At 40.0% G+C, this 25,811-nt stretch overlaps 1 protein-coding gene across 3 annotated transcripts in view; it reads left to right on the top strand.

Annotated features, from left to right (window-relative positions):
- The window catches only part of atg7 (ATG7 autophagy related 7 homolog (S. cerevisiae)), a 57,391-nt gene extending 32,857 nt beyond the window's left edge, over positions 1-24,534 (top strand). For 2 of the 3 annotated variants that reach the window (XM_080301792.1, XM_080301793.1), the window contains exons 19-20: positions 19,969-20,033; positions 23,464-23,665. In XM_080301792.1, the coding sequence (XP_080157918.1) occupies positions 19,969-20,033; position 23,464 (66 nt within the window). In that variant the 3' untranslated portion in view covers positions 23,465-23,665. Of the gene's footprint in view, positions 1-19,968; positions 20,034-23,463 lie in introns of all 3 variants that reach the window. The other variant, XM_026167707.2, reaches the window with a different exon arrangement.
- The last annotated feature ends 1,277 nt before the right edge of the window (positions 24,535-25,811 follow it).

Genomic DNA, 25,811 nt, shown 5'->3' with positions numbered 1-25,811 from the left:
GTACTTAACCCTTAATGGGGGTTGTCCCCTTGAATGTATTCCTGAGGCTCATTGACTTTGGGTCATGTGACGACTGACATGAGCCATGGGGTGAAAGAAGTCATGGGTCATTACCATCACTGGTGGTTAAAGGTGAAACCCCTGTGAGATCTTTCCTCAACCTATCATGTGACTTACTGAGGTCACCAGAGACGAGGTGCGAGTGGGGTTGCCTGGGAAGAGAAATCAAGACTGCACTGGAAGTGGCTGACAGCTCATGTTGTAAGCCATCACTTTTCTTCAGTGACGGTTACTCACAGTGGACAAAGATGGCCTCCTTTACTCCTCTCTTAAACCATCTGTAGTTTGTCCTTTAGGTGCACACGTACAGCTAAGTCTGTTGTTTAGGTGGTTCTTATATGTTGTACTGTGCATTTGTGAAATGGCTGTTTAGTTTTACCTATGCAGAGGTCCGACCACACCTCACTGCAGAGTATACACAGCATACATTTTTTTCATCTTGGGTTTGAGAGTTTGTGTCTTAGACAAAAATTGGACCAGGTCTAAGGGGACAGCTGCCACTTGGGGTCAAATACCTGTGGCTCTTTATCGTTTGCTTTTAGAACTGAAGAAGCCTCTTGGATGAGAGGTGAAACATCTTCACAAACCTAAAGAAGTCCAGTTGGCTCTTTTTTTCAGGCTCTCTAGAGTGTAGTTGAAATGGTTTGGGCAGCTTGTTTCATATCGGCTTCATGGCTGACCAAACAGATTTCTGAGCTTCTTGCTTTGCCTACTCCAACCATGACTGAAACCTAAACAGTGGGGCAGAGATTAATGGCTACATAGCTCTTAGATTGGTCCTGGAAGTTTTACAACCCTGGGAAATTCGTACCAATATGTTTTTTTCACACAGTTTCAGAATGGTTTTATCCTCTTGTGGAAATTTTAATTTCATCATTGGGATTTCTCTAAAAGCAAAACCAAACAGGACCTAAATCATTAAGCAAAGATGCCGTTTTAATCCCGAAGCAGAGATATTTTCGTCCCATAACCTTCCTCTAATTATTGTGTTGCCATAGAAGCGCACAGTCAATGTTGACGGAACAACGAGCGGCATAAAGTTCCAGCAAACACCCAGAATACTTTGTGGTGGAATATGGGTGGTTTTCTTCAAGACTTTCCCCTCTGACATGAGACAGAGGGAATCGGGGGGAAAGACAGAAAACGAGTGCGTGTGGGTGGTGGGGGTTGGGATTGGTCCTGTTGAACTGTGGGAAAATCCCATGTACTTTCTCCCTAATAACACATCGATGAGGAGGAGGGGGTGAAAGAAAAGCATGAGAGCCAGATTAAAATACTGAGAAACATAAGAGATAAGAGACAGTGGAGATCGTAGAAAAGACAAGCATGAAGAAAGAATGGACGTCAAAAGAGGACTGGAGATGAAAAGAAAACAATTTAAGGTGAAATGAGAGAAGCAACAAGTGAAGAAGAAAATGCCTTCCTCCTCTTTTCTCTCTCTCCCCAACTTCTACCCCCTTTCTCACCTCTTCTTCTATCAGTCTCCACCTCATCCCTATCATTTCTCTCCATCTCTTGCATTTGTTCCCACCCCCTTCTGTCCACCCCCTCTCCCCGATGAAGCGTGTTGAAGAGTCTGGCATCGGTCCCATTCTCTTCAATCAGAACACGGAGAGATTGTTTTGATTGCTCAGCCCACTAGCGCCAGAAGTCTTTGCGTCTGTTTCCTGTACACAGATTACTTTTTCTGAAAATTACTGCGCTTTAAGGACGTCCCTTAAAAAAAAGCCCTCATTTCCAGGAAAGACAGTAGTGGTTTTTTTTTCTTGACTTTGAAAGCATATTATTACTTATTTCATGCGGGAACCCACTAGAAACAGGCTTGTGGATCATTTTGGGGCTCGACCCCATATTTTGAGAAGTTCTGGTTTGCAATAATGATGATTCTCACTGCAAAATTAGGGGGTTTAAAGGGTTCTTATGTGATTCTTTTTAATGTGTACATATTGGAATTGGGTACAGTTATGAGTCCTCATGGGAAGATTATCACTTTCAGTGACTTTTCAGTGACTCACTGCTTTTAAAAGGTTTCCCTGAATTGTAAAGAATAGCTATTTTCATGACTAACTATCTCATCTGGTGTGGTTTTTTTTAGAAACTGTTGACAGATTTTACAAGTATGACTTTTAAACTGCAGGTTCTGATGAGAAATACAATAGTACTGGTCATATATGAAAAAACATAGTATTACAATGAAACAAGTTATACTTTTCAATGTTCTCGCCTTTCCCTAAAGCATGACACTGAATTCATCACAGCCGTTCAAGTGTGTGTAACCATTCTAAACTATAATCTACGTCACTAGATATCACTACTATGTACTTAAGGCCTATTTTGGGTGAGTTTGTAACCTGAGAACTACTTTTTATGCGGTCACTGCAGGGTTTTGTGGGAGTTCAAGTTCGGTAAAAGTTTAGACTGCCTGAAAGCTGTGCCTGTGCGTGTATGTGTGTGGTGTTAACGTGCACAAGTCACTTTGAATGGCTTCTTTGTGAGATCAGCCCTGCTGAGATTTCAGCCTGTGATGGGACCATGGCAGAGTGGAAAATGTATTATAAATCTGGCAAATCAGTTACTTATATTTGAAACATTTGTATGCAGCATGCCTCTTAAGGCCGTTCATGTTCGTGGCAAGGAAAATGAAACATGACCTGATTTTAATATTTATGAGCTGATCTGTAGTTGTGCTATACTTCTTTGTTTTTTACTCTGCAGATTGCCATGGTTAGTTTTCCTTGTGTTGTGCAACTGTTGCCTCCACTGTCACTCCTGTGTGTATGAGTTATTTTCATATGGTCTAATTGTGTCATACAGCAACATTTTGGCTCATTTTCTGAGATAGACTCTCCAGCAATCACACCACCTTTATGCTGTCATGTGTTTCAGGCCTCTTTTACCCCTCTTGGTCCCTATTTATCTCATAACCACATGAATGATTATGTTTAAGTTAAGAATGAGTGTGGGCCACTATCTCTATTTTTACTATTTATAGCATTGTAGAAGCAAAAGAGATGAGGGAAAAATGTTACACAGCCAGGAAAAGACTATGGCAACCATTCAGACAAGCCTTGGCTATAAAAATATTGTACTTACTTCCTCCGAGGCCGTAAAACTGCCTCATGCCTCGACTGATACACATTTTCTCCTAACTTTAGATGAGTATTTGTAGTTAAACGTTATCGTTGCCAACAAAAATATCCATTTACCACAAGATTTTAACTGTTTCCAGCGTGTGATTTATCCAAACCAGATCAAATAAGACTGAATTGGGTCACATGTTCAACCTGTGTCGCCATGTTGGTTCAAAAGTTGAATGGGATGCATTACCTGAACTGAATCAAGCTCCGATTTCAATTCACAATAATTTTGTCATTTAAACATGTTTAACCGGAACATTGCTTTGAGTTTTGGCTGCCCTTTCCTTCCTCACTGTAGCTTCATTGTTGAGGGCAGGGTCAGACACACAAACACTCAGAGAAGCTGACAGGAAATGAGTGTCTGTACGGGATGCTCTACCTTTCCTACGATGCCCACTGATTGTCTTTGCCTTGGAAGGATGAGTCACTGCGCTCATTTATACAGCCACTTACAGGGATCAAGGACAAAATGGGTTAATTTTATGACTTTAATGTTAACAAAAAATAGAAGCGCTATACCATTATTGAAAGTTAAAGTCATAATAACAAGCTGGCTTTGCTTTTTTACTCATTTGCAGCTCTAATGCGTCAGGTTAGTAATGTGATTGCAGGAGATTTTGTAAAGGAAGTGATGCGTTACACTCATATACAGTCATCTGACTTTATCAAGGTTAGATATTATTTTGTGGCTGTGCAGTTTCCTTATATTAACATCAAGGAAGCACGTGGTCATTGATATTCAGTTGTGTATGTTGTATGTCCCTGTCATCATTGTCAGTAAACATGGGAACGAGCGTGTTTCCCGTATGTGTTAATCTGTCAGCCTGTAAATGGCTCAAACAGAGGATGTGTGACCCTTTTAGCACAAAGGGTCTTTCTGCAGAATCCATGCTCCACTCCCTTCCACCTACTCCAACTGGCACTGGCAGCAAGTCACGAGTTAGACACGTCTGTGCTGAACTTGAAGAAGAATGTGTCACTTGTCACACTCTTTTCTGTTTTGATTCTTTGGGACGTAGTCTCATGTTGAATACCGTGACAGCTGCTTGATTTTTAACAAAGGGGCCTTTAGAACATGCTTAGTACAAGAATCTCATATCACACAAGTAACACTTGATGTGATTTGCTCCACAAGGATTTGAGTGAAAAACTAGGCAACATTTAATATGGGTTTGGTTATGTGAACACACTCTAGAGGGTGTAACCTGTGTTTGTGTAACATCATCATCTTATTGTTGCATTTTGAAATGAAATCATTGTGAAATTACTTCAATCCCTTTTTAATAATATAGGACCATCTTGTATTCCTCCTTTGGGTACAGGGGCCCCTGATTTGGGAGGCATTTGTTTTTAAGTTGATACTCCAAATATCCAAGGTTACATATTGTGAGTCAGTGTCTTGCTCAAGATCGGTTTGTGAGGCACACTTTGGATAATTGCTCTGACAGTTGCTATCTAAATTATTTCGGTTTTGCTGCGTGACCTAAGATTGAACCGTACCTGTCGTCTAAGTAAAGAAGTGATCCGAGTCTTGCTGAAAATTCTTTAGGTCTAATTTTAGTACACAGAAGCTGTGTTCGATAAGATGTAGGTACCTGGATCTGTCCAGTGTGCCTGTGGCTTTTTGGTAGCAATCTCAGTGCCATCAGATGCCAGTAATCATCACCCTGAGTCATACTCATCCCCTTGAGGAGGAGATGTTACCCAACCACCCACACACATTCATCCATGCTCTGCTCTGCGCTTATCCACGTAAAACAGTGCGCTGACGATAAAGTTGATTTAGTTATGTTGGCCCGTCACCCAGCAGCTTGGAAAGCATACAAGTGCGGATACGCGCACACACACTCAGAGTAACACAAATTATCCAGTCACATGCTTTTTTTTCTTCTTCCTCTCTCTCTCTTTGTCCCCACATAAACAGACTCTCCCAGTGGAGACACACACACGCGCGCACACACACACGCTTACTCTATGAGCGTCAGAGGGCCCCATGTATGTCAGAGCTTTATCCAAACACAGCTACAGTTGCTACATGCTGCAATTATTACCAGATGGACTCAGGGAAAACATATTAAGTCTGCTTTTTCATTATTGCACTGCACACCCTCCTGTGAGACGGAGAGTTCGAGTGGGGAAAAAAAAATAAGGAGGGAGAATGAGAGAGACATTTTAAAAAAGTATAAATAGTCTTTAAATTGACTGCAATCTACTGTCCCTGAGTAGTTGCTTATTTTCATTTCGATTTACTATTAAGTTCCTTTGAAACAAAAAAAAAATCACCTATTTTTTTTTTTTAACTCTTTATATCTAAGTACAATCCTTTTGTTTTTTTTACTTGATGAAATCCATGAAACTCCATTCAGTAAGACTTGGAAAGTATGGAAATTGTGTGTTAACAAGCTGTTGCTGTTCATAAACACCAACTTCCTATCCAGTTGTTAAGTGATGATGTATGAACCCTGCTTCCGGGTCCAAACTACTTTGTGTTTACTAAGGCTGTTGTTTTTTTTTAAACACTGTCTATTTTCTATTTAATTTTCGATTTAATCTGAACAAGCTCCTTAAAAAAAGGGGGGGAAAAGGTCGGTGAACACTGTCTGCGTTTCTCAGTTTTTATTACCACTATTCATCGGCAGCACGTTTTAAAGCACCGTTTTTTAAAAACCTTACAGTGTAACTACAGCCCATCCCATGCAACAGTATATTAATGACTAACCTCGTATTGTTGATGAATGATCTCGGTTGTGCTTCTGACTGAAGTTTGGTCCGTTTACAGCAACCTGCCATGCGATTGCTAACTTTTATTGAGTGGAAACGTTACTGTGCTAATGTGTTTATATAGCTAGCCACCACGTAGCACATCAGTACATACCAGCTAGCCAAACTTCAGTAACCCCACAAACATCACTGCTGTTTAGTTTTCTGTCTTCATTTATGTCAGAAGTGATAGCAGAACTGTACGTTTTAATTTTTCTGAAATCCCTCAGTTGGAACAGGGTATATTATGTTTAGATGGAAATTAGCAAGCTAACTCCCTGCTAACTTCTAACTCTGTTAAACTTTAACATCCAGGCATCCATGGAAAAAAAGGATTTATTCATTGTTACACCTGGTAAAGCAGCCAGACTTATCATTTTATTAAAGATGGCTGTCGCTATGTGACATCGGTTGCAAAGAAGGTTCTGGACCAAAAACCTCTCCCACGGTCACCTGTGATTTGCCTGAATGATGCTGATTTGTGTGCAAACACTTGCCAACTAATCACTGAGTGAAACTGGAAATGGAAAATATTGGTTGGTAACACATTGTTTCAAAATTCCCTTGCAACCTGTGTCACTGGCATTACTGACCGGTCTCTGGATCTGTGGCTGGGGCTTCAGCAATCGATTGGACCCGAAGCAAGCACTTCCTGACCTTTTGAGTAATACACATTTTGTCCTAGTTACTGGTGGTTGCTAGGAGGTCACCGTCAAGTCTCTAGGCCTGTGTGACTGGGCCCTTATTGAGTTTAGCAGCAAAAGCCAAGTATTAGAGTGCTCTCTTGCGTTTCTAGCCAACTGACTTTACTCTTGTTTAAACTTTAGATTTCGATTATACACTTCCTCTTCACCTTGCTTTTTATTGATTTTTTTTTTTTGGCCATGCAGTCTTTATTTATTTTACTTATTCCAACATCTGCCATTACAAGCTAATTCAGGAAAACTACCAGGAAAATGAAATGTTCCTTTTGTTTTGGCTGCACGATTGAAACTTCATTTTCCCGGTAGTTTTCATGCCCAGTGGCAGACAGAAGTGCATGGTGAAAGCGACACTTTTTCATGAAACCAGTCTGGATACAACTACATTATGCAACTAACTCTTATTTTATAATCAGTTGAAACAAAAAAGCATGCCTGATGCATGTTTTAATATCATCTATTACTAGCATAAAACATCACCATTTGAATTATGTATAATATCTCCCCCTTGATCTCAGCCCAACATCTTCTTTCCAGTAAAAACATGTCAAACCACAAAAGAAGTTAAAATATCACCTATTAAGATGCAGAGAGATGAAGCCTTTTATATTTAATTCAGTAGAACATTAACTGGCTGCTTTCATGCAGCAGTTTCCAGGAAAGGAGAGGAAAGGTAGCAGTTGTGGTTGAAACACAGAAGAAGGATTCAGAAAGTTATTTGATACCATGTTCCATAATTTGTTTAGAGTTTGAAAGTCAAGAAGAGATTCTTCACAGATCTCATAAAAAGAAATTTCAGTTTTAACATGAGGAAATATGTGATCATTCTAAATTTATTACTGGAAACTTTAGTCTTCATTTCTTTCTTGTTATAATTTGATAGCTTCTAAGTTCACTCTGCCTAAAATACTTATTGTTACAGATCATTTGAATTAATTGATCTGAAGTTTACTCCTTGAATAATCTCAATTAGTTAATTCCAGAAAACCTTCAAGGAAAATTTATGAAAATATTGCTACATTACAGACTTTTTGTGTGATTTTGTATTTCTGTGTATTAATGTAAAAAGTAAAGCGTGCATACCATCATGTGGCACATGCATATTTATGTCCCATACATATGCCAGCTATTCCTGCTTGACATCTTCTGCACTGCTAATTATAAAAGTGTGCTCTTCTTTCTCTGATGCATGCCAGCAGGGAGAGACAGGTCACATCTTCTATCCTTCCTTTCTTTACATAGTTTCTCACACATGCAGAAACTTTGTTCCTATACATAGTCTAAATCATCCCAGTCCTTTACAGGCTAAATTCAGAAGCTTTGTGTCATCGGTGGCTTGACTTTTAACCTCACTTGCTAATCCTACATATGCTAACCTTAACATATAAGTGGGGTGAGTAATTCTTGTGTGTTTGTTTTTATAACTAACCCTAGTCTTCACAGGTTCTAGATTGTCCAGCACAAATTGGCTCTTGGTTGTCTGACGCTGGCAGTGAGTGCTGGCAACCACAAAAGGGAAAATAGTGTAGTGCAAACAAGTGAAGTTTGACAAATAGGGATAACAAAGTGATTCAACCACAGCCTGCTTTACTCAATAGAGTTACCGGATTGAATAATACATGTTCTGTGCCAGGGCAGGTCATTCAGGACTTGGGTCAGGTGTGGCAGCTACAGTACGCCATCAGTCATTTAACTGCCCCTGTCCCACCTTTCTGATCCTCTAGCTGAGGTAACATGACACTTAGAACTAGCAGAGCTGCTCAGTGTTTCCATCATTACAAGGTGCCATGTTCAGCAAAATATAAATACCCAGGAAGAAGAAGAAAGAAGAAATATCCAGTCAGTGATCCATTTGCCTTATTAGTACATGCTCATATTGCAATATTGTTTGTTGCCTGTTCTTGTTTGGCCGTGAAATTAAAAAAATATGAGGTGCTGTAAGTGTATAAATGCAAACAATGGTCTCTTTTAGCCCATTGCAAGGTGATTGCTAGGCAACGTGATAACATTGTCATCTATCACATATAATTCAGCTTTTGTGGTTATAATGGACATGTTATTGTCATAAAATTAAAACAATAGGATCCTTTCATAAGGTGTTGTAGGTGCATAGAGGCAAAAAATACTGTTCAGCCTAGCCTGTTGCTAGGTGGTTGCCAAGCAATTTGATGGCATTGTAATGGTTGCTCAAATCCTCATCGTGTAGGAGGAGTTGGCAGACAAAGAGACAAACACAGAGATTTTGTTTTATAAAAGGAAGAAAAGACTGGTCAATTTTAATAGATTACCAGAGTTATTGTTGATTTAGCACTATGTAGGTTTATTATTGTTGTTACTGATATTAGCATTTTTCCGAGCTTTTTCACTCAATGTGGAGATAAAGATGAAGAGGTGAGAAGAACAGCAGGTGATATGTTGTAAAGCTTCTTGGCACGGAAATAAGTCCACTTTTCTCCCTTGGTGGGCTGTATTAATACCCTTATGCACAGGATTGGAGCCAGCAAAGGGATGTACTGTAGGATGGGGGTGGAGAAGAAGCATGGCACCCAGAACAGCTGTCCTGTGTCTTGACCCCAAAGAAGCTCATACAGAATTACTAATCATCAATCACAGGGAGGTATTTTCATAAGTCATAAATAGGATCCATAAAGCCAAATTTTCCTTCACTACATGGGAAAACTTACAGAGGCCCTGTTCCTATACATGGCCTCTCCTCTCAGGCGCCAGTCAGTCCAAAGTGATGTCTTCTTCGAGCCAGGAAGCGAGCGACAGACAGATGGACAGATGACTGGGTGGCAGCAGACAGAGTAGTAGTCTAGTCGTCCCTGTTTAGCTCCTACTCTCCTTCCTGTTCGGTAGCTTAACAACTATTTCTGTATCTGTGTCAGCTTTGCACTTTTGGAGTGGACTGTCACTTGTGCAAGCACCCCAACACCACTTGCTTACATGTGGATCGGTTTGCTACACAGCTGAACTATTCAATGTAATTTTTGTTTTAACATGGACATTATGTTATTGGAGATTAAGATTTTATTATCTGATTTCTGGTATTATTTAGTCCCAATACAAATAACTTATTTGCTAGTACTCAAAAAACTCTTGAATGATTTATTGATATGACAACACCTATATTATGTTTTTCTCATGGTGTCAAAACACACCGTCACTGGTTTTTGTCTTCTTTTTTGTATACCCTTTTTTTTTTGTTGTTAAACTACGGAGAAAACGCTAAGTAATGCACAATTTTTGAAAAGCAAAAAGATACACATTTTATTGTTACTCCCCAACTAGTCACAGCAGATGGCTGCCTCTCCCTGAGCCTGAGCCAGAGGTTTCTTCCTATTAAACGGGGGTTCTTCCTTCCCACTGTCACCAGGTTCTTGCTCATAGGATGTCGTCTGATCATTGGGGCTTTCTCTCTGTAATTGAAGGTTTTTTACCTTACAATATAAAATACGTTGAGACAACAACTGTTGTTGTGATTTGGCGCTATCAAATGAAGTGAATCAAGTTGGCGAGCTATGTATCATTTAGAAAAATAATGTTCTGCCATCTATTAATGGATGATGAGGTAGTGTTGTTTTAGGTATAAGTGTGTAATGGAGTCCTGGAAGCCCAGTTTGATAAATGCATAATTTTGAATATAAAACCGTTTATATTACCATCTGTCCATTTTCTGCTACTTAACCAATTCAGGTCATGAGGGACGGAAGGCAGGGTATGCTGTGGACAGGTTACTAAGTGTCTAATATAAAGTCCCATGAAGAATGCCTTCATCTTTGCTGGATGAAGTCTGGTTATAGCAAAAATTGCAAAAGTTCCAACTTTTATGTGATTGTTTGTTTGTTTTTGTTCATTTTCCCCCTCACTGTTCAAACTGGAGACTGTGGCACTACAGTTGCAGTGATATAAGTAAGGGGTCTGCTCTGCATTGTTACTGAAACTGCTTTAAGGTTTAAAAAAAAACAGAAAAACAATGATATTATATTTAAAGACATTATATTTAATTTATATTTAAAGATATTACACTTTTCATTTGAAGGTTGGATTATAAACAATAATCTCATCCTCCTTGATACTGAAACTGGTATTAGACAACATCACTACATATTGGGTCCAATCTCATCTTTCAGGGTGAGTAATTACATTCAAATACTTTGTTTTGTTCCTCACTAAGGACAAAAGGTTTGGAGATACCAGCGCTGAATTTAATGGATGTTTACCTTTCCAGTGAAGGTCAAATGTGTCATCTGTATCCAAGTAAATGCAGCTCAGCTGGAACCAAAGGAAGTGAATGTTATCAGAATGTAAGCACACATTGTGCCCAGTACATATTCTATTGTTTGATATGCTGAAACCTGGCATACACAGATGTATTAGCACATGACGAAATCTCCATTCAGGAGTGTTTCTAACATCAAACCCACTAAGAGTTGTATTTTTCTGTTACGCACAACTACTACAACATACAGAAATTTATTTGAAAAAAAAAAAGTCAAGAATAATTAAACGATCAGTTTTACATTCACATGAGCACAGATAGCTGCTGTGTGTACATATAACCTGGAGTCTAAAGTGTTTTCCATGGATTCTGTCAGTTCAGGGCTTTTTGTCCTCATTTTCTGGTTTTGGCAAACACAGTAAAAATCTCCAGCTGCATCAAAGACAGAGATAAGAGTCTGTGTGTGTACGTGTGTGTGTGTGTGTGTGTGTAAGAGAGAGAGGATCTTGTAGCCTGATTCTGGCCTGCCTTGCTGGTCACAGGTAATCTGCCCAGGAGCTCCGATTTGAAAAGGAATTGCACACACGCACACATTGGACATCTGGCCACAGTGCCGGTTCTTATCTTTTCTCCCGATGCCGTCCTGTCGAGCACATGGAGAGCAGTGATAACATCGAGCCCGGGGTTCTGATAATTACACATACATACACGCGGGTGCACGCACGATAAGTACTGCATGATTTGCATACAGCATGTATCTGTACATATAGTATATTTGTGTTTGTCTGCTATCTGTGAGTGAGACTACGACTAACGCTCACAGATAGACTTTGGCTAATGTTTGACTGACTTTGTTTCTTTTCTTCATATATGAAGTTTTAAGTTGTTGGCAGTGACTGATTCGCAAAGTGCAAAGCCTTGTAATGAAAGACTGTGACTGTCTGGTGTGCTTAGCATCAGATCAAAAGATTGCTTCAACTGTGGTTTACTAAGCACTTTGTCTTCTTTTCTTCTATTAAATGCGTTTGTGTATGTGTGTCTGTATTTGCGTGCAGGGATTGCTGCTCTACAGTAGAACGAGTGGTTTGAATAGTATTTGCACTCAATTTGACAATTTACAGATTTTAAAACAGAGAAAAAAAGAGTTCTCGTTTCATAATTTGCATTCTGTTGAGGGTTTTTGTTAGGCAGAAGTGCGTGAGAGGATCTGTGAATGTGCGCGCACGCTTACCCAAGCCCGTGTGTGTCTTAGTGCACGTGCCCATGGGGCCCTGCTAGTGTTTGATTGCTGCTCTGACCACAAGTTGGGCTTTGACTCATAGTTCTAATTAAACGTAGGGCAGGTCTGAACTGGCAGGGCACACATACACGTACACACACCGCCTCTGAAGTTGATCTGTTATTGCCATTCGGTTAGTTGCACCCTCAAAAATGGTTCATTACACTGCGAGCACACACACATGCTAATGCCTCGCCAAAGGCGACTGCAGCTGATCTAAACAGAGGCTTCAAACTTTTAAAGGTTTTAATTTTACTGCAGCTTTGGCACACAAATAATAGTTGTCACTGTCATAACAGCTGTAACTGAACAGCGAAAACCAGTTTTTAAAAATCATACGTAATCTGTAAAAGGACTTTTTTCAAGCGTACTGTTATATATTTTACTATGTAGCTAAATTAGATATTTAAACCCTGATATGACTCTAAAATGTGTTGATAACCTCTGCTGTACAGGAAATGTGTCACTGGGAAATGGTCAACAGGGAACGGGGAAAAACGTAGGGAAGTGGAAGATGGAGAACGATAGCCAGTGGCTGACAGTGAGAGAAAGGACAGAAAAGTAGAGTAAGGCAGACGGAGCAAGAGACTTTTAAAGGAAAGAGGATATGTCAGTTGTCGAACTAAATGTTGTTTTCAAAAACGGTTTCGATCTAGGGAAACATTTCAGAGAAAGTTAGAAAGTCACTGCCACTGGAAAAAGAGGACATTTGGGAAATTTAAGCCCCTAAATATTTAAGAAAAAAGTTAAGAACATGGAAGAACAGTCCTCCTGCAAAGAAGGGCGAATAGTCTGTTGGTGTCTCAGGAGAAACAACAGAACCCAGCTGTTGCTCTGCAGGCCACCACACCCAGCGGAGAGAGGCTCCATTTGTTGTTGTTGCTGGCCTTCACGACGCTGACAGAAAAAGTGGGAAAAGGGGGAGGTGGAGGTGGTGGCAGCAGACTCCGGCTGACTTAAAGTAAAGAAAAGAGAGAGTGAAAAGTAGCAAAGGAAATGAAAAGAGGATGCTGCATCGCTTCTGGTTTGTCAGTTCTCCGTGAAAGGGTTTGGTCCAAAGTTTGTTATCTGGGTCGAGTATTGAGAATGCCACTGCTTTGTTTGATTACCCCAAGACTCGGGAGATTATGAAAACACAGCCAAGGGGACATGACCTCAGCTGGGACCTGAACATTAACGCCGTTCCCACGAGAGCTCCTCTAAGCCATCTCTTTTCCCTTTTTTAACTTGCGTCAGACGACTTTCACTCCCATCCATGTTATCCTTCACTTTCCGCCTGACGTTGATTTTCTTCAACCTCCTCTCGAGCTTCATCCGTGTTGTCCTGTTGTTCCCATTTTTCCTTGTGTCACTTATTTTCCCTCTGTCTCCAAATGTAATTGCTACACTTTTAACGACTGGGCTGTTTTTTGTAGCTATTGTAAAACACACTGCTGTCATTTAATAAAATTATGACCTGGGTTTAACACCCCCCCCCCCAGCCTTTTCAGCCACATTTTCCCTCAGCTGCTGGTGAGCCATACAAGTAGCATTCCTTTATCGATTGAATTAAATACCTAATAAATATAAGATAAGATAATTGGGTATCTGTTAACATTTTTGTCAAGTTCAGAAGGAAATTAACCCCATAAAGTTGCCTAAGTTACAGAGGAGCCACCAAATTTGGATCCACGCTGGATGTGGGGGAAGCTTTGTGAGGGAAAAGTGCCTCAAACATCGACACTTGAGCCTTTCAGGTCTGACAACTAGAGACTATAAATAAGTAAGATTGCTGGGCTTTGAACTGGGAAGAAGCATACGTGGAATAAAAAAAGCATTGGATTTCATAATGAGTCCAACAGTGTTACTGAAGTGCAATGGCAGCTTGATTGAGTTCTGTTACATTTCCATTGGTATGAAGCTACAAACTGATGCCTGTGAGGGTCACTGCATCGATGTAAGATGATGAAAGTTGAGCTGGCTTCCTGTAGCACTGCAGTGATGTTTGTGAGTGCTGGAGTCACACCACTGCTATTCAGTGAGGTGTCCTATAACGTCACACCCAGTAGTATTTCTAGTAAGTACCTCAGTAAACCACGACAGCAGAACGACAGAGATAAAAGCATAGACTGCATATAAAAGATGGAACTGGTAACCATGACACAAACCAGTGGTTTGCAAAATTGTGTGTTGAAAACCTCAAGTGAGGCATTTTGGCTCCTGCGAACTTGGTGTTATGAAACCGGACATGACAAACACATGGATCTGAGAGAGAAACTGAGATACACTGCACAGTTTTAGAATAGAGTGATAGGCCCACCCTAAAGAATATCCGGTTTTATCCTTTGTTTTTAACTCTGACGGGGACCATAATTTACAAAATGAGCGTCTTGTTACACTCAAAAAGACATGAAACTGGGAATTGAGAACATAAACTCATCAGTAAAGTGTTTACTGAGGCTACAGATCAAGGAAGCAAAATGATCTTTATTTTTGGAGTGAGAGAAGTCTCACTCTGCTGGAAAGAATAGATTTGCTTTACTTTTTCATATCCTAAGGCTGTCATTTCATATACAGATTATCCTCGCATTATATTTTTAGTGATGAGTGTTTATTTTTTTGTAGAAAAAACAAACACTCTTAAAAACAAAAGTCAAATATTTAATAAAAAGTTATTGCCTTTTAGTGTCAAAGAGAGGGTGTGTGGGTCTTTTTCTTTTTTCTTTGAACGTAATCTGCACATAGGATATGTGTCACCGATAGGGCAGGTTAAGTTAGTAGGTTCCCCTCCTTTTCCTGTCTCCACCCATCCCCTTTTCCTTTTCCTGTCTCAAGTCCCAGTGAACAGATTGTGTACCCATGCACACCCTATTACACGCCATGTTCACCGAGCTCCCCCATGAGAGCTGCAGCCCTGGAACAAAGTAGACATCAGAAAGAACACAGGGGATTGCTGGAGGAAATGGAAGCACACATAGTGATCATTTCAAAACGAGGGGGTTGGGACTACCTACATTTCGGTCTAGCTGTACTGTAGTACACAAACCCTTCAGATGTGGAATGTCTTTAGTTTTCGTTAACTTAAGGAATACAGTGCGGTGCCATGTGGCTGCAGAATTACATAGTTATTAAGGCCCTGAGGTTTTTCCTCAGGTTACAGTGTTTTCTGGGTGGGAAGAGGACTATAAAGTGCACGTGCAGAGAAAATAGACACAAATGCTCCTTGTGTGAACCAATCACATAATAGTAAAAATCTGTACAGAAGTGAAGTCTGCTGCTGTTTATGCAAGTTCCCAGAATTTCAGTATTGGTACACGGAATTAAATTTGCTGTAATTATAGTGTTTTTGTGTGACCCAGTATGACTGTCAAGAGTTTTTAAAATCTGTGGAAATAGCTGCTAGTTGTGAGATGTTTACACTCAGTATATTTAAACAGTCTTGTGGTCTGTTTCTCGTTTAGCCAAACCAAATCTACATCCTGGTTTGACACATGTACTGCTTTGAATCTGTATCTCTTAGTCCCGACATTTTATATCCACCGAGGCATCTGGAACTACTTTATCAAATGAGTGTTTTTACTTCCAAGCAATACCAGTGACAGTTCTGCTTATTGTGTCAGCGCGCACTACACGCTGCCTCCATCCATTTTTTAAAATCTCATTAGCAGTCTAAGCAGAGAATCTCAGACCACCTTCTACTGCATCCCCAAGCCAGGCCATCCCCAGCCAACATAATCTCTCCAGCGTGTCTTGGGTCTGCCCCGGGGTCACTTCCTGGTTGGACGTGCCCAAAGCACCTCACCTAGGAAGCATCCTAGTCAGATGCTCAAACCACACCAATTGGCTCCTTTTGATGTGGAGGAGCAGCACCTTTACCGTGAGCTCCTGCCAAATACATGATTTCCACACCCTGTTTCAGAGGCTGAACTCTCAAAGCCTTTGGAGGAAGCTAATCTCCATTGTCTCGGCTATCTTATACCTTTAGTCGCTACCTAAAGTTTGTGGCCATAGCGGAAGGTAGAAACAAAGATTAACCAGACAGATATGTTCTGCTATTATTCCATTTCTTTCAAAACTTTTTATTTCCTGCATTTGTCTTGACATTTTCACCCTACTTTAAACTGTCTCTCAACCAGTAAAACCCCCAGACTGCAAAATTGACTTGCAGAATTGACAGACTGCCCACATGGTGAAGAAATACCACAGAGGAATTCAGGAATGTTGTTGGGAATACACCAACAGTTGGTGTTGCATAGTACCCTATGATGTCATTTTCTTGCCTGAAAATGGGAACGCACACATGCACTTATGTTTTGTGTGTGTGTGTGTGTGTGTGTGTGTGTGTGTGTGTGTGTGTGTGTGTGTGTGTGTGACTGTTTCAAGTGTGTTGCGAAAGAAGAGACTCAGTCAAAAAGAGTTTAACACTTTTAATCCTAATTGACCTTTTTACTGGAATATGACACATTAAGTTTACAAACCCAGATTTATTTCAAGCAATGTTTTCCTATAAATTGCATATGAGTCATAATGTATCACAAATAGCAGCAACTGAATAATTACTGGTTGCCAACAGACTTGTTGCCAACTTATTCTGCAACACACAAATACTCAGTTGATCCCTTTGTTTTCTATCATCCAGTCTTTCAGTTCTTAATCTATGAATTATTTTAAAAATCATTTAATGTTCAAAGATGTTTTATTCCATAGTAGATGCATATCATGTAGCACGATGCTTCATTTGGATCACTTATGATCACTTAGTGATCGTTTATGTATCAGGAGTATTGGAATAGCTGAGAGGCAACACGCTGTGCCAAAATTGGTCCACCCCAAGGATGGGGTCCCCCGGCACAAACGGAGTAGTATAGTGTACGCTGTTAAGTGTCGTGAGGATTGCCATGATTTGGTTGGTGGTTGCTGATCAGTGGTCATGACAGTATGCATATTAACAGTCAAGAAACTGACCTCACAGTCCATTGTTTGGTGCTAGTTTCAGTCATTATGCAAATGAACTGTTTATAAGGTTGGAGAAACCTGGAGTCAGCTGAGACTGAAGAAGCCACTTAGATGAGTGACGAAATGTTTCTCCCACTGAAAACGCTCCGTCCTACGGTTTCTTTACCTGTATTTTTGAGCGTGCATCAAAATATATGATGTACCCTCTCTACTTTTAAGATTAGGCTGAAAACTTTCCTTTTAGATAAAGCTTATATTTTTTACACTCACCTCTTTTCACACTTTTCATGCATTTATTATTAATCTCCATCTCTCTTCTACAGTGTGTCTTTTATCCTGTCTCCCTCTGTCCTCACCCCCAGCCAGTCACAGCAAATAGCTGCTCCTCCCTGAGGGACTCTGTATTAAAGACTCTGTATTACTTTGCTAACAGAAGTGCATGTGTTTTCCTGTTTTTTGTGGTCATTTGATGCATAAAAATCGATTTTCTGCTTGAGTTCATTCAAAACCATTAAAAAAAACAGCGGTTATAAAAAAAAAAAATCATTTTCAGTCCTGGTGATTTTCCTTTGGGGGAAGGCCAAAACCTCTTTGGGAGGTGCCATTATGTACCTTATGCAGATTGGTAGCGGTCAGGAGACTGTAAACAGTTCATGATGGATTTCGAGGTCTGATTTTGATCATTGTCTTTTTTGCAGAACCCAGGATCTTTTCACTTTCACTCTTTTCCTGAGTTTGCTGGAATTTTTTTCTTTTTTCTTTCTTTCTTTTTTCTTTCTTTTCTTTTTTTTTTTTTTTTTGCATGTAGCACTTCAAATCTTTGGTGACTATGACAAAAAAAGAGCCAAGTTTACCTTCATATGTTTGTGGAACTTGTTTCCAAAAACCTGCAGCTTATCCTGATGTTTGTGCATCAGCACTGCACAGTAAAATGACACAGTAGTACTCCTGTGTTGGATTAAACCTTCCTGCAGCATCTCTGCACACCTTGGGGTGTGTTGGTCTGCGCCGACTTTCCGAGTGGGAAATCTGAGTTGAGGGGACGTTCCACAAATAATTTCCCAGTAGGAACCCGGAATTTCCGACTTATTCAGGAGCACACCATAAATCCAGACTTAGGACTCATCCTAAGTCTGGATTTATTTATTTGTAAATACTTTTATGAACTATCCAAGATCACCTACACGAACCAAAAATTTTCTTCCAACTGGATATCCCTCGTCTTCTTCCTCAACCAACAGCGCACAGTCAGTGTTGTATCCAGCAGCCATAAACCACATCAGTCTGTGTGGTCCTCTAATTACATATCAGATGGAGCCAGTCTCCATGATGAAAGCTCGACTTTGCACTTTGTGCTTTGGTGTCAGTCCTAATATGTAAAACAGATGTGTGTTTAATAGCAAAGCCCATCAGTGGTTGTGTAGCACTAGCTAGTTGAATGACTTTAGAGGCTGGATTCCCACTGGGGCCACCCGCACTTAGGAACTATTCCTGTAAGTTGGCTCAGTATTTTGGATCGGCTCTCCTAAGGAGCAGCAACCCTTGTCAGTGAAATGACAGTGATCTGAAAAGTTTCTCCCTGATAAACTGATTTCAGGCAGTAAACACCGTAGCTCGGGCACTAGTTTTCGAGATAAACGTTGCCCTTCATGCTGAGGCTTGTGCTCCATTTGCGGGGTAGCAGCAACAATCAGCAGCAGAGAGTTGGCTGTGATTCTACCAGCCTCAGCTTCCAGCTAAAGCCTTCACTATCTGATCAGATCCCGGCCTTGTCTCAACAACTAGCCTGGATTAGAGTTGTCATATCAGCCGGAGCCCAACTGATTACAAACACATTCGCACAATGATTACATGCAGCTTACTGTTGGATGTTATGAAACATCCTGCAATCCTTTTGTTTTCAAACCTGCAGTGGCTCAAGGTCTTGAAGCGATAAGGCGGCTTCAAAGGTAAAGATGTTTCATCGATTGTGTTGTTGCCAATTCCTTTGAGGGTGTGTGTGTGAAGTAGAGGTCAAACAGCCAAGACAAATATAATTAAAGCTAGAGCTGCAAGCAGTCATTAGTTTTATTGTTGATATTTTTCGGATTAATGTAGTCCTTCAAATAAAAAAAGAAAAACTGAATCCTGCTTCTTGCTTTCTTCCATCTGTTAGAAGAGTCAAGTTTTACCTTCTCACGCAGCTTTTTATGGTGATAAACGTTGAACATGCACCAAGTCTAGCAAGACATAAAAATAGGCTGGTGGCCGCCCCTCCCTGAGCCTGGTTCTGCTCGAGGTTTCTTCCTATTAAAAGGTAGTTTTTCTGTCCCACTTTCACGAAGTGCCCGATCAAAGGAGGTCCTTTGATTGTCGGGGTTTTCTCTGTACTGTTGTAGGGTCTTTACTAAGGATGGGATTTAATAAGAATAGAGCGATTCTGATTTCATTATCATTGTCACGTATCGACTTGATTCCTTATCGATTCTCCTGTTGATTCTCATTGGGTTCCATATAGCACACTGGGTATTTTCTCTCTCTGTAAACTCAAGAGATGATCACATGAGAAAATCCCACTAGATCAGCCATTTCTGAAATACTCAGACAACCTTGCCATGTTCAAAGTCACTCAAATCACCTTTCTTCCCCCAGTTTTAAGCTCAGTTTGAAATTTGACAGGTCTCCTTGATCACATCTGAATGCCTAAATGCATTGAGTTGCTGCCGGGTGATTGGCTGAGTAGATATTTGCGTTAACAAGCAGTTGAACAGGTGTGATTGTACATGTGAATGATGCAAGAAGGAGTTTGGGTTTCAATAAGTTTCCTAATTGGACAGAGCTGAGAAGTGATTTATTTTGATCTTGGCTTTACAGAAATCTGCTTATGTGTTGCAGCAACAGAGGTGGCTTCCAATGGTTGAGAAACATCCCAAGTATTCAGCTGAGCTCGAAAGAGTGTAGTAAGTTGTAGGCTTCAGTTTGCTGGAGCTATTCGTGTTACATAAGGCTCTCTCTCACACACACACACACACACACACACACACACACACACACACACACACACACACACACACACACACACACACACACACACACACACAAAATCTCCCTCACTCTTCTACCTCTACCCCCCTTTCCATTTTGCGGGAAAGATTTCACACAGGCCCACATACTCGCCATCAGTGTGGCATGGCAGCCATCCAGAGAGGGGCTCCAGTGTCACTCCCTTTCAAAGAGCTCTTTGCTTGCTGTCCTTTTGATGGCTGCTACCCAGCAGCAGTGGAGCAGAAGTGCAGAAAATCCAGCTTTCATAAAAATTTGTCCTTGATTTTCCACACTTAGTTTATGAGGGGGGAAAAAAGCTTTGTGAAAACTTAGCATTGCTCTGGTGCTACACTCTGTCTTTTTTTAAAGACCATATATTCAGTAGTGGCAGAGCTGCTATGGAACAGGTTGGGCAGCTTTTTCTGCTGGCACACATGATTTTTAGCCGCAGGAGCACCTGCGGTCCTTACTGTGTGTAGCACTACCTACGCTACTTCCTGTCAAAGCAGGTATGTCAGGAAAAGCTAAAGTAAAAGCATCACTGAAATATTCTTGTTTAAATAGAGTCAGATGAGGAGGAAAGAAAAATAATGGAGGAATCTGGCTCAAAGAGACTATAGTATAGCATCGCCAAAACAGAACTCAGTGGCCCATATTTATAACTGCTCATGATTTAAATGTGAACTTTCTCCTTCAGGTATCAATAAATTCTTTATTAAAGTAAAGCTGGTGTCCTCTGGCAGTTAAGATGTTTAAAATGGGGGGATTTACATACAAGTAAATCTAACTACAGTTATTAATCTTTCTGTCTGTAGTAAGGTGAAAAAAAAGGACTAATCCTGGGCTGCTAATAGCTGGAGACAAGCTGTGCTAAGCCTGGCTTAACTTGTAGGGAGGAGAGGGAAAACTGTTTCTTTGCAAAGTGTGAAAACACTTTTAGACCTGGTCTTTGGTTGGTGACGCTCTCGTGGTTTGATCAGTCTGCTCTGTTCTGATTCTGTCTATCAGGATTTGATGTCCCTCTCGGGGAGGGGTGGAGGGGGTTACTTGAACATGCGGTTCAGACTTCTCCCGAAAGTTACTCAAAATACTGTTGCAGTGACTTTTAGAAAAAGTGACCCCCGAGTGCTCATTCAGACATGAAGCTGACGCTTTTAGCCGTGTCAAAATCTCCGAAATGGTGACGTTGCCAGGTTTGGTACCAAACAGAGACGTGCTGTTGCACAAGCTGATTGCACAAAGGCTACTAGGTGGAAGGCTAAACCGTTGGTGGTCAAGCAATAGTTAGAGCAAAAAACATCAGCCACAACACACAAGCTGCATGTTTTTGCGTCTCTGTTTGACACACATTAAACACAGTTTTAAAGCGGAGCCTTTTTTCCCCAAGTGACCGAGCCAGTCTGTTTCTCCAGTTGCAGATGCTAAGCTATCTGTGTTTACAGTGGAGTAACACAGTATTGTTGGACTTGGCACCACACAAAAAACAACAATAATAGTGCATTTCCCTAAATGTTAACTATTCCAACAACCGTAATTTAAACAAGAATGTTCCGACCGCGAGAAAATATATTTCATTGCATTCACACAGTAATAAACCTGCTGATGTTCACACCGGGATGATGTTGTCTTGGATACAACTCCAACACCTTTGTTAAGCTACAAGGCATCAGGAATGATTTATTTGTTTGCATCCATTTCTGTGAGAGATGTTTCCCCTCGGTGGATCATCTAAGAACACAATCTCTGGACATTTGTCAGAATCTAAAATAGGTCAGTCTCTGTTTTAATGAGGAAAATGTGCAGGAGGGTTACGCTTGCAGTAAATTGGTGTATGACATTGATTGTTTCACATAAACCAGCCAAATCTAAATGTATAGTGTAAGTAGCTAAGTTGTTATGTATACTATTGATAACATATTTTAAGTAGAAGTGGCAAAGCCATTGGCCCTCAGTGCTGAGCATTCACCCTTACTGTGGGGTGGGCTTCTGTATAATGTCTGTATGTATAGTCTCTCTTCTCTTTGACATAGAAAATCCTACTTAAAGGACAGGTGCAATAATTATTACACTGTTGGTGTAATAATTGCTGTTAATTTTTATTCATGTAAATTTGACCATTAATTTAAACATAGTTGATCATGCAACAGCGAAAATAAAATAAAAGCATAAAATGAAACAATAAAAAACATATTTATTGAATTTATATATGATTAAATAATAATAATAATAATAATAACCAACCAAATAAAATTTCATTGCAACTGCTCTTGTGTGACCTTGTTCTGAATGACCTTCATAGAGTTCAAGGCGATAATCAAAGAGACTCTGCTTCACTTAAAAACCATTTGAACGTGTTGGATTTCTGCTTCTTCCCTGAATTTCACGTTTCAGCGCTGAAAGCCGCGAAGCCGTGCTTTCAGAGGACGCTGTGTGCGTGTGTGTGTCAGAATTGCGTGTATTTGTGGTTGTGTGTGTAACATTCCAGAAAGTGTCAGAGGTATGCGAATTACGTCTGACAGAGGAAGAATGTGAAGACTTCTGCTGCCATGTGAAGGCCGCTGTTGTTTACTGACAGATTCATGCAGAAGAAGTTGCTCAGCTGTGTGTGTGTGTGTGTGTGTGTGTGTGTATGTGTGTTTGTGTCTTTTATTGTGTCACTTCCGGAAAATGTGGGAGTTGCATCACATTTCTGACATAATTGTGTTTCATGTAAGTTGCACTATAATTTTGGGGCATGTAATTCCTGGTACTCCATTTATCTCCATTTATATTTTAAACAGATTATTGGGGAAATAAATCTGCTTAGTGTACATGAAAAAGCAGGACTGTTGTGGAGGGCCACGCCAATGTCTTAAAAAGAGATCAAATTGATATCACGCAGAATCGAGTTTAGCTTAGCTTGGGAAAATTAATTACCCATCCTGTGTTAATGTCTTGCTGAATGAATGCGTTCATAGACATAAGTAGGCTACTCGCTGTTGTCAGGTACACAGATGACTGAAGTGATGAGAAGCATAAACATTCACATTGTTGGCAGTTTTTCCAGCTTTTCTTAGTTTTAAATTCCTCATATTTGTTTTGGACCATAGCTTGTTGTTCTTGTGAGAAACTCTAAATGTGTCCATGATTACGATTGGTCAACAATCAGTGGTGGTTGTGCAGCTAGGCTTTGCAATATGGTCAAATGGCAATGCACGCTAGCAAGTGGACTTCAGCAAGAGACATTTTAAAATATCTTTGCTCACTTACTGTTCTGGAAACACAAACATAACTGATGTGTTAATTTTGTCTCTTTTTGCCTTTGCTGATTTTTTCTTTTCCTGTTTTTTGTCTCTTTCTCGTCAGATTTGGGACATGAGCGACGATGAGAGCATCTGAACAACTGGCGGAGCAAGCACTCAGAAGGACTAAACACATCCATCCATACTTTCTTTTTTCTAAAGTAAATCCTGTATTTACAAAGACAAGGTTGTTTACGTAATGAGCACCAAGCACATGAGCAAATAAATAAATAAATGCTTTAAAAAGGCTTTAAAAAGCTTTAAAATTCCTAATAGTCCTCATTTGGATTCAAGATCTTCAGAGCTGGGAAGTAATCTAATAAGCAATTAAGAAAAAGACAACAAAACAATAACTGAAAGCCTGAACAAGTTTTGATTTTTTTTTTTGCTTTTGATATGTAAAACTGTTGAACTTACTAAAGAATGTACCTGTTCCTGTCACCTGCTGTTGTCTAAACACACTTTAAGTCCCTGAACAAAAACACAACAAAACCTGCAAAAAATATTGGAACTAAAGAGTCTAAAAACACCAAGAAACCTCTCTGAAGTGCCACAGTTTCAATCCCCTCCCAAGGTCTCTGCATCAACACATTTAATGATTTTACTGGAGAGATCTTTGGCAAGGCAGTTACAACATCTGTTCACTTATTCAGTTTGAGAAAGAGCTTCGGATAAGTTTTGAAAATAAAATACAGTTCTGCAGATTCATCCATTTTTGGGGTCTTTTGATTAGAGGCTGTGACACGTACAGTAGAAGTGATGCTTAAACCAGCTTTGTTGCTATGAAGCTTTCACTCAGAGAGGACTTGCATACAGATGTTACTGAGATATAATTAGAACTGTGGAAACTGTTGCTCTTGGTTTGTTGGTGTTGATGCATGTACATGTTTGTGTAACTATGTTTTTTGTGTTTATTTCTTCCTCTGCATTGTCCTGGAAGTCTCATCTGCAGTGATGTATTCAGTGTATTCACATGTACATTTTAACAAATGCTTGGATATTTATGAAAGTGATTGAGACTGACTCGAGTTTCAATCATGAGAAAGGATCTGGTTTGTTTTCTGATTAATCTCGGAGCTGTTTTTCTCTTCTGTATTAAAAAAAACTGGAATAAAATCCATTATTTCTCTATTAACATCTGTGAGGTTTATGTCGCTATGCAACAATGTCCTTTTTATTTTAGCTCAGTCTTTCCAAAAAGCTGTTTGCCGCTCTCGTAACCATTTCACAAGCACAAACACACCAAACAATTACAAGACAGAAACCCACACAGTCAGACTGTGGTTTAAAAGCACTTTATTGTTCATCAAGGCTACTTTAACGTACAAAAAAGGTGGCCTGCCAAAACCTTTTAAGTAGGAGACACAGAGCCACAAATCTTGATAGAAATTTTATTACAGTTCAGAGTATTACTACCATTAAGTACATGCTACTTCCACTTCAAAAAAAGACCTGGAAAATGTGGTGCAGTCCGAGTAAAGACCGACTCCTCTTTGATTTATTTGTTCGATTTTCATGTTAACTTGATTAAGAATGCAAAACGACTTCAACAGATGGAAACTGTGGTGACATATTTAGGAGTGACATCCCCAGAACTAATTTGCTTCTTAGATCATCTACGCCTCGCTGACTGGCACCAAAGCAGATGATCCGCAGCGCAAATCTACAGTTCCATCAGTTCCAACAGCAAATTCAACAAATGCTGACTGATAGTTTTACTTCACTCATTTCCCATCTATAGATGAAAAAAGTCATGAAAAAAAAATGCTATTGCTTACGTGCTGTTTGAAATTGTACCTGCCTGCTAGCCCGTGACTAATGGGGACTTTGCTTATATTTTTAAAATGAACTCTTTTGGAAATGGCAAGCAAGACAGAATGGGCTAGAGGCAAAATCTTCCAACAACACAAAACATGCAAATTGCTCAAAAGGCCCGCAAAACAAACTTTGTTTTGGCTTACTGGTAAGTCTTGTTCAAATGTCTCTGAAGTCACATGATCGAACACCATGGGGACCAATGGAAGTAGCGATTGTCACCGACACACCTGTGGCTTACTGTGGTTTCACACGTTTTCTGTGCTCCTGCACTTGAACCTTTACTCTAACAAGACAAACTCTATAAACAAAAAAGATCAACTTTTTCACAAAAAAAAGAAAATGCAATGATTACAATATAAGGACAGGGAAAAAACAATTAAATAGCTACATATCATTAACAAATTCATTGTTCCTCAAAAAATACCTACGATTTTTTTTCTCTGTACATTCGTTACGCACAGCGTAATGATGGTCTTATAGTTTACCTATTATAAAAAAGTATTTTTTTATTAAGTGATTTTCCTACAGTGCGTAGGGAGTGTGTGCCAAAGCATAAAGAGAGCCTACCTACAGGGTGGTAGTGAAATGATAACG

Source organism: Astatotilapia calliptera, chromosome 5 (assembly GCF_964374335.1).
Source record: "Astatotilapia calliptera chromosome 5, fAstCal68.1, whole genome shotgun sequence".
Lineage (NCBI taxonomy): Eukaryota > Metazoa > Chordata > Actinopteri > Cichliformes > Cichlidae > Astatotilapia > Astatotilapia calliptera.
The sequence above is the reverse complement of the archived record's forward strand: the minus strand, read 5'-3'. Positions and strand labels throughout refer to the sequence as shown.